The 10,443-nt window shown below is 40.0% G+C and overlaps 1 protein-coding gene across 1 annotated transcript; it reads right to left on the bottom strand.

The window, feature by feature from the left end:
- Positions 1 to 2,215: 2,215 nt before the first annotated feature.
- Positions 2,216 to 4,420, bottom strand: LOC148022706 (11S globulin seed storage protein 2-like). Its single transcript, XM_087695115.1, has 4 exons — positions 4,088 to 4,420; positions 3,772 to 3,968; positions 3,111 to 3,578; positions 2,216 to 2,972 (listed from the first exon to the last, which is right to left on the bottom strand). Exons 1-4 carry the CDS (start codon positions 4,395 to 4,397, stop codon positions 2,433 to 2,435), a joined length of 1,515 nt encoding a protein of 504 aa, XP_087551241.1. The 5' UTR covers positions 4,398 to 4,420; the 3' UTR covers positions 2,216 to 2,432.
- Between the last annotated feature and the right edge of the window lie 6,023 nt (positions 4,421 to 10,443).

Consider the following 10,443-nt stretch of genomic DNA (forward strand, 5'->3'; position numbering starts at 1 on the left):
TAACCATGTATCTTCCGTGCATTAAAAGTGTATTTAAAGCCAAGTCTTATGCACTAAGTATACATGTCAAATCACCTTATGTATGATAACAATCAGGTAGAAAAATACATGGATGGATAATATTTACCTTGGACTCCTTGACTCAATAACTTTAGGTGGGTGTGACATCCTTAGGAATAGGGATATTATGTTTTACTCACGAGGTTCATCATACCCTTCAAAGATCCATGCCCCTTTTATGATTTAACAATACCTTTTGTTTAGGAAAAAAACTTATGCAATATAAATACCCCTTTTGTGAATAAATACACACGTCTTAAAACATTTCCTTCTATAATATATATAAGATTATGTTTTTTCAAACTCCCTTTTTTTGAACTCGATGCACATTTAGAGACATAGTGAGCTCCTCAAGATTGATTTTTTAAGAAATTTATTTCCACTATATATCAATTACCAAGAGAGTTGAACTTAGGAGCATTCCAACTTTAAAGAATCTAGGCTCAAAAAAGTCATGAACCATTTCAACTTTCAAGAATCTCAATTATTGAGTTAGAGTATACATTGATCAAGTGAATTAGAACACATGATTATCAAAGCCAACTTGGGTAATTAAGGGTAACCATATCAAGCCACATGCATGTGTGAGCCAATTAACTATACAATCATTAAGAACACATTCTATTCAAATCCCACCACATGATTATCAAAGCTAGGTTGGGTAATTGGATGCAACTATATCATGCATTACTTGGTATTGGCTCAATCAAGCCACAACTTTGGTACATATGTGTGAGCTCATTCTACAATCATTTAAGTCCATAATAGTATCTTTTGGAATTAGAGCACATGATTGTCATAGTCTAACTTGGGAATTTTGTTGGGCTATTTCAACCTTTTGATCATGAAATACTATCTACACCATCATTAGTTCTTAATGACATCACTATCGGAATTAGAGCACATGATTATGAAAAGACTTAAACACTACACCATCATTAGTTCATGATCTACACCATCTATATTGGAATTAGAGCATATAATTATGAAGAGTCTTTTAACTTTGGGCAATGAATGCAACTATAGACATTACCTTGAGTTACTTCAACCCAACACACTTGATTGTAAAACATCACTAGTCCTATTTCAACCCCATCATCATTAGTTTGCATATACCCAATTATTTTTACAATTAAGATCACATGATTGGTTGGCCTTCTCTAGTCTGGTTTTATTTTTCCTTTTGTATTCTATTTTGCTTCATAAGTTGAAGCAATGTTCCTTGCTCGATTGTATGAAGCGCTCTAGTTTGTTTCTCCTTGCCCTATCTAGCTCTACATATCCTCTTTATTTTGTTGTTGCTTCATAAGTTAAAGCGTCTATACTATCATTCCAAGTGTCTACAATTTGTCACGTCAATGCATGTGGCTTCATAAGTCTGGACCATTTCAATCTTGATCCATTAGGCGACAATCAAATTTCAATCTATGAACCACAAGCTCAAACTTCTTTGGAAGGAGAGGAAAGTGTTCTTAGGTTAATGGTGAAATTCGTGCTTTTGTCCTAGCCAATTTCTCAAAGAGCTTTTACCCAGTTTAAAAGCTACATACAAATGACATTTTAAGCTAGGCCCGGTTCTTGAGAGCTTTTAATTGGAAAAGTCACGAGCTAAATGACTCTATTGACCCCGTGCTTTTGGCCTAGCCAAGTTCTTAAGGAGAAAGGTCCATTTTTTCTTTTTTGCAAGAAGCTATAAAGATTTATTAATATAGAACAAAAATTTTACAGCTGGTTGAGTGAGAGCCGCTTCTGGTTGAGTGAGAGCTGCTTCAAAACTGGGAAGCTACCATTGCTTAGGTGGACAGTTAGTCAACTTTACTAAAATCTCCAGCCCCTCCTTCAAATTGTCCACAGTGGATTTGATCTTTTTTTTCAAGTCCTCGCCTCAATTTTAAGAAGACTACATGCTACCAAATTCAGAATTTTCCACCATATCCACCATATGCTTATGTAACTCCATGAACAATGGTAATGGTATGCTTATGTTTCTAACGCGAAAGCATGTTTATATAACTCCACGAACAATCTCAACCTCTATTGGCTTATGTCTACAAATCTTTAAAAGGCATCCATATGTCTGTTAGCAAATGGAAATGCATGTACGAGACATCACCTGAGATGTTCAAATTAAAAATCATCTAATATTCGGCTCCGAGAGAAATTGGGCCCTGGGCACAATTATTAAACTTTATTACTAACTCGCGAGAAATATGTACAGTCTGCGCATTCAACCAAAAAATGAAACTCCCCTCCCCCCCTCCAAGTACGTACGTACTTCAGCGTTTCATATGTACATTTGTTGGTGCCCAGGATGATCGGTGCCAGGTGGTGTGCGCGAGCGGCGTGAGCTTCGCTAGCACGGCTATATTTGATTAGGCGAGCAGCGACAGCGCGTCCTCCACGAGCTCCTTGCCGCTCTCAAGGAACCTCTCCACCAGCTCCGGCAGCTGCGAATCAGAATTAGCTCGACGCCGATGATGTTCCTCCTGCTCTCGCTCCCACTCGTCATCATCATGTCTCCTGCGGTGCTCTTCGTGACGACCGCGACCAGCTGGGAAGATGAACTCGTCTTCCTCACGCCCCCGGACCAGCTCCTCAAAGGTCCTCTCATCCACGCGCAAAGCGTTGCGCAGCACCTGTGTGGGTATCCCGCGATACAGGGAGTTCCGCCCGGCCAGGAAGGAGAATGATGGGTTGTCGCTGGTGATGAGGTTGATCCACTCCAGCCCCTGATCGCCCGCGATCTTCAAGGACGGGCGGAACTGCGGGATGGCCACCACGGAGCCCTCTCGCACCTCCTCGTTGAAGGCGCTCCGGCCGTCGCCCGTTGACACCTCAATCCTGCCGTTTCCGCGCGTCACGTAGATGAGCTGGTGAGCGTTGCGGAAGAAGAGCGGCGCGAAGATGGCGTTCTGCAGGTCGAGATGAGGTGGAAGATGAGAATGACATATTGCCATATTTCGACAAGCGTGATGATATATACATCTAATGAATAATCGCGCATATACATATTAGCACATGCTGGTCGTGCATATTAATGCAATAATTACCGGCTCCAGTCGTCCCCTCCCCACGCTGAACCCTACTGCGCTCAAAGCTGGGAGCTTGTGTCGATTCACAATCTGTGTCTCCCCACCATCCCGAACATAGACATCGGGCCCCTGCGCTCGGGTACTGTACCTGAGCTCCTCGAAGTAGTCGAAACTGCTTCGGCTGCGCTCAGCCATCTCGACAGCATTCTCGTTATTAATCTCAGTTTCGCGGCTAAAACCACGGCGGCGCCCTCGGCGATGTTCCTCTTCGTCCTCCTCTTCCTCCTCATAGTGCTGCCGTCGTCGACCCGGCTCCTCGAAGGAGATCCTCCGCTCAACTCGAATTATACCGACGTCACTCTGGCGCCCTAAAATGGAGCGGAGTGTGTCCTCGTCGACGCCCCACGCCTTAGCAAGTGTCTCCTCGCTGAACCCATGGAGGATAGAGCCGAATCTCTGCTGTTTGGCGCCGGCGAGACCAAATTGCTGATATATACAGTACAAATGGATGAAAAAAGATCAGACGCGATACGTCGAGTATGTATGAAAAAAGGTCAGAAGAAATCTATCCTCAGCCGGACTTATGCTCACTGCTAGTGAAAATTTATAGAAAGACACAGAGAGAGAGAGAGAGAGAGAGAGAGTGTGTGTATACATTCCGCATAAGGCATTACATCACCTGCATCTGTCCTGGATTCGAGCCGAAGGTTGTCTCTGAAGCGCAGAGCACACGATGGCGACGGTTGCCATCATTGTACCACCAATAGACAGTGCCCTTGGGCAACGCAATCACATCGTCCCTGTCGACGCGACGCACTAGCATGTTGGGGCGGTACTCAGGACGGACGGGGAGGACGGCACCAAACCATCCTTTGCCTGCAGCAAACACCGGTCGATGAAGATGTGATCATCATGAGAGGACGTCGATAGCAAGCAAACAAATGAAGTGAACGTGAAGTCAAATGATATGGTGCCCTGCTGATACTAATTATTACCTTCCAGCACGACCGCCACCTTGTCTGCATCTGCGTACTGCGGCAGCAGCAAGCCGTTGTCTTCCAGCTGGAGCTCCGCCATGCCCACATAAGCATTCTGAAAGGCCTCGACGCGCTCTCTCCAGATGCGATAGCTGCCCCCGTCCGACCTCAGTACCTCGCGGGCCTCTCCCAGTCCCAGGTCATACTGCTCTTCCTCACCCCGGCGGCGGCCCTCCCGCTGCTGCTGTTGCCTCACAGCCCTCCCCCACCCTGCCAGCAACAGAAGCGCGAGCACTAGCAGTCCACCCCTCATCCTCAACATGATCATATACAGCTGATGATTATAATAGAACTACTGATCACTGATGGTTACTGCAGCACAACTCCTGGATAGCCCTCTGATGCCATGGCCTTTTATATACCTGAAAGCCTCGCTGCTTTGCTCCGTTTTAGAAAGCCAACATCATGATTGCGACAGGCGGCCGCATTTGGACTCGTTATGGAAACATGCAGCGTCAAGATGCGGCGATCTGCTTCCGCATGGGCACAGTCGCACTTATCTGCCATGTGGCGCACACAGCGTTTTACCCCTTGTGGGCTTTTTCTATTGAATTAATAAAAAACGAAAACTCTAGAACCGTTCGGCCAGACACAACTTGAAATATATCAAAAGAGAAATAGGTTCGTTCCGCCAGAAACACTAACCTTCGGAATGAGGACTGCATACGCATGCGACATATTGACCATTAGGATATGCGCGGGGAGCTTGGACATCACAAGAGTAGCCACCACCGTTACCATCCCTGGAACTTCTCAGACCATGAGAATCTATGAGGCAAGTGGATGGATGACTCATGAGTCCATGGTATTTATTTCTACTTTTCGAGATTCAAACAAACCATTGTTTCACATAGTTCTAAATCGCAAGCATACAAGCGGTTTTGTCTCCTCCAATTTCCTTATGCATCATACGTTAGTGCCCAACCCCTCTCACAATCAAGGTTCCAAGGTTGATCACTCTCAAGAGAACTTTCCAAAAACTTCAAAAACCCTCATAAACATATTTTAGTTCTATGCTTATTTTAGTTTTAATAATTTAAAAATCTTATGTGCTCTTCTTGAAGCTCTCAAATAGAAAAATGAGGTTGTCGAATATCTGAAAAATGACACAATCTAAACATGTCATTGCTATGAAGTCATACATCACAAATGGTCTTATTTCTATTGTTAGAAAGCACATGCAAATGGGGATGGGCGCCCTAAATGGTTCTAAACTTTGTGTGTGGTCAAAAGGGTTAGTAACTTAAATATTTTTCCTTTTATGCCACAACATTTTCTCAAGGATATAAGTTATTGAGATAGTTCTCCTTTGAGTGAAGAGTTGATGGGAATTCTTGTCCTTTTTGGATGACAACATTTCTTAGCATGTACTACTACATGACACAAATTTATGAAATTGAATGTCTACTACTACAACATATAGACCCAATAGCGATGTTTAAAGTGATGGAATTATTCATGGTAAAAATTACCATGTCATCCTATTCACGTCGCTATTAGCAATGCGATAAATTCGTCATTATTTTCATCACTATTTGTGTCGCTAATTAGGTTAGCGACACAATAGAAATAGTGATGCTAATAGCGATGCTGATAGTGATAAAAATAGCAATGTCAGAAGTGACATAAATAGAGACACTAATAGCGGTTGCAGAGTAAATTCCCAACACAAATAGCAACAGTTATAGAGGGGAAAAATTTAGGTGTAGGGCATGGAGCCCTGCCACCCTTCTAGCTATATGCACTAAATATTCTTGTATAATTCATTTTCCAATGTCACCTACACCTAATGTCTAAAAATTGTGTATCAGATTTTAAAAAACAAAAGATTCCTATGATTGCCAAAGTTAGATATAATCAATTTGAAAATGTATTATACAATGAGCTTTTTCATCACATTCTTAGGCCTGAGAAGAAGAAGAAATTGTGATTGCAAAAGCTAGATATAATCAATTCAAAAAGGTATTACTCAAGGAGCTTTTTTATCACTTGCTTAGGCCCAAGAAGAAGAGCTTCACTTTAAGCTTTAATAACTCCCATTGATCTTTTGCTCACTCGAGCTTATTTCAAACTTGTTCAAGTTTTTTTGGAGAAGCATTTGAACATTTGCAAGAGTTATTCCATGGCATTGGAGCTAGAAACACTTATATAGAGAGTGGTAGTGTCTCTAAGCTCTACTTTTTCCTTCTTGTTTCTACCTACATCTAAGTCATCTTCTATCTCTTCTTTCTTAGTCTCACCCTCAATCTCAATGGATGGAGGTGTTTCAAGATCAAAAGAGTCAAGCTCATCCTCCCCCTTCTCAAACTCTATTTCTTGAGCTCAGACTAGTTGATGTACTCCAAGTAGCTCCCTGAAATGAATGAATTTTTCTTTACCAAGTGATTTGGTAAAGATATCTGCTACCTGGTCTTCTATTTTACAATGCAAAATTGCTTGAAATAACACACAGATCAATCTGTCCTGCAAGTACCGTTTCCTAAGGGAAATGGTAATGAACCTCTATGTGTTTGAATCTAGCATGATAGATGGGATTTCTAGCCAACATCACACTACTAAGATTGTCACAATGCAATGTGACTTTGTTGTCCAAGTGGATACCCAAATCATGTAGCAGTTTCACAAGCCATGCCGCTAAGGCTGCACCCTTGCATTCTACCTCTATATACTAGATAAAGCAATGGTGAGCTGCTTCTTACTACTCTAGTTGATCATACTATTGCCCAAACTAAAATAATAACCATTGGTTGACCTCTTGTCATAGACACAACTAGCCCAATCAGCATCTGTATAACCTATCAGGTTAAATGATTTTCCATGCTCATGAAATAGCCCATAATCAGCAATACCCTACACGTATCTCATAATCCTCATGATTGCATCTAAGTGTGGCTTATGAGGTTTCTGCATAAATTGGCTAATCATCCCCACTGCATAACTCAAGCTAGGGCGGATAATAATAAGGTAAATCAGGCTCAATCCCAAGAAGTACTTCAGCTCACCAAGATCCTTGCTTTGAATTCATCATGTAACATTGCTTTAATTTCAGCAATCCCATGATCATCATCTCCAATGATACCTTTCTGACAAACAGTCTAACTTGCATTTCACTTTATAAATCCATTTGCTTAAAGACATCGAGCACCTCATCCTTGTAATTCAAAATGTACAACCATGTATATCGATTGAAATCATCTATCCAACCGACAATAGATTTGCTGCTAAACTCAAGAAGAAGGACAAGACAAGCATCAAGAATCACCATCAAGTAGAAAGAAGATCCAAGCTCAAGACGAGACATAGTATCTCTTGATACTATACAAAGTGTGTCTTCACATTATCTTGCACTTGTGTCTCTTGACACATTGAAATACAACTCTTTTGCTGCTTGATTGAAGCTTATCAACATGGTAGAGCTTCAGTAAATAACAAAGTTCAATGGAGAAGGTTTCCATGTCTAGAAGTAAAAGAGCATGTACCACCTCCTGAGGAAAGGCCTTTGGGATCTCTTTGAAGATGATAAAGGTGATGTAGATGACGGGAAAGAAGATTCAAAAAGCGGGATTCTTACAGTAGCTCCACCGAAAACCAAAGAATGGAAGAAGATGAATAACAAAACACTAGGCATCATTGCTTGGGGACTAAGTGATGATGTGCTACATCATATCTTTGGCATTAGAGATGCTAAAACTTCTTGGGAGGATGTTTGGTACCCAAGCAAATAATTTAAAGGTAAAATCACTCATGCAATTTTATAAACTGGATATAAAGATAGTGCTTCTAGACCATACACATTAACAAGCTCTCTCTCTCTCTCTCTCTCTCTCTCTCTCTCTATATATATATATATATATATATATATATATATATATATATACATATATATATATATATATATATATATGCCCCTTGCGTTGATCTCTCTCCCTTCTTCTCTCTATACATCTCTTCATCAATAAAAACAAAGAGAGAAGAGAGAATGCACTTACCTCAAAGCTTGAAGAAGAATCATTTCACGCTTCTCTCCTTCTTCTTCACTACAAGAGAAAGGCCCTATAGACGTGCACTGTACATGCAAAATAGCGGGCGCATTTATCAGTGCGTCTATACCCGCGTTTATAAACATGCCTATAGATGTGAAAATAAACACACATATTTTTCATTTCTCATAAAGTCCCTAAATATGACCAAACATCTTAACAGCTATTATTTGTTTGAATACATTACCAACTTTACTTCTTTTCGAGTATTACAAATATACATCCAATCATTCAAAGCTAATTATATATGCTACAATGAATGATCAATCTCATCTTCAATGAGATCGGCCCTTGCTAGACTATCTACCTCTAGGTCTATGTTACCAATAGGCAATGAAACAAATAAGTCTATCCCACTGTCAGATGTATTGCTATGCTCAATTTCTTCATCATCATTTGCAACCATATTGTTTTCCTCTTCTGTACTTCCTTGAACATCCTCGCGGGGATCATCTTGCACTGCATCATGTATATCATCGATCATGGCATCATCGTGTGCATTATCATTGATTGTATCATCATTGGTTGTTGGATTGTCATCAACTATCTCTATGTTGGTAGCATTGCCATATATTGGTTTTGAACGATTAGATATGGGGATGACGTGCCACCATCGGTTATTGTTTACCATTGGATGATACACAACCTGCATTTAAAAAATAAAAAGTAAGCAACGTAGATATTTATTGTATTTTAAAAATGTATCAAGAAGTAATATATATATAAATATATAACTTCTAATATACCTACTCACATTGTTGAGGTAGTATGAATGTGTCATTCTTGCCTTGGTGAAATTTTGTAGAGTCAATCACTACAAAACCACTTGGATGATGTCTAATTGTGCAATGCTCACCCGTTGTTACTACTTTTTTAAACCACTTCACATCTAGTATATATATAAAAAATTGGCTAAAGTCAAGCTTCAAAATATCTTGGATCAAGCCACAATAACCTTCCATGGTGCCATTGGTATCTTGAAAGTTTGCAAGGATAACACAATCTTGAGTATTTTTTTTATCATCTATACGTTGAGTTTGAAAATGTTTGCCTTCACACCAAATAGCATTGAACAATGTGCACTAGTAGTACATTGTTGAGATCATATTAATGATTTAGTTAAAGATGAAACATGTGAAATTATTATATCATATATGACTAAAAATAATTTAATTATAAATATATCTCACCTTTGAGAAGCAACCTCATGTGTATTCCCACTCCTCTTGCGATATATCCATCGCCTCCTCTTTTTCCATATTCTCCATTTCTTCATGTAGCCAATCTATATCAATATGACATGGAAGCGCACTTAAATGTTATGGATATGGGACATTACGTCCATGTCTAGCACGAAATGCTTGCCTTTCGCTTACTCTTCTTGCCCTTGCTTCTTTATATAGTGTCACCCATTTTCTTATTACTTCGCTATTAAGCACATAAAATATATTTAACTTACGAAGTTCCTCTTTCATTATCACTTTGCTCCTTCCTTTTCCTTGAGGTATTATAGAGGTCGTTCTCAAATCTTCATAATCTTTCCATAGTCGTGGTAAAGAGGAGTCCACTTTAGTAAGATATTTAGAGATTTGTACAAGGAATGATTGCACTAACCAACTCTCATCCATGCTTCCCTCGGGCCGTGCGTCTTGCCTTACAAAATCTTTTAGGGTTTTCATAAAGTGCTCTAGAAAAAACATCCACCTTGCATGAACTACCCCACAAATTGCGATCTCATCAATCAGATGTACGAGTAAGTGTACTTGAGTAGTCAAAATGGAGCGAGGAAAAGTTTCCTCCTGCACCAAACAAACCACCTCAATGGACAATATTTGAGCCTCTTGCAACATATTTGGATCGATTTTCTTCAAACTCACAAATCTACCAACATGCAATTGAGAACGATGATTAGTTTTGTCCATAAATTCGAGCGGGTTTACTATGTGATATACGTAATATGTAAACTAAAGAATAAGTATAAAGTATACATACCTCGCGAGCTCACCCATCTTGTAAATGATATCATGCACATATTTCGAAACACAATGGGATATGCTAGTAGAAAGGATGAACTGTATGTAAATATTCATACATTGTTAATTAGTCTACATAGTTACTCCACTAATTAATATATTTATGGCTATGAAAATCCTTACCTGAATCATTTTGTGCCAATCGTGTGACTTTAAACCAGATAGTTGCTTCACACCTCTTTTCTTTTTCTTTATGAAGGCTCCCTTGAGGCTTCTCATATATCCTGTGGGAGTTTGAAAG

This window comes from Lygodium microphyllum, chromosome 16 (genome assembly GCF_053477565.2).
Source record: "Lygodium microphyllum isolate KBCC chromosome 16, Lygodium_microphyllum_v1.1.10, whole genome shotgun sequence".
NCBI classification, from domain to species: domain Eukaryota; kingdom Viridiplantae; phylum Streptophyta; class Polypodiopsida; order Schizaeales; family Lygodiaceae; genus Lygodium; species Lygodium microphyllum.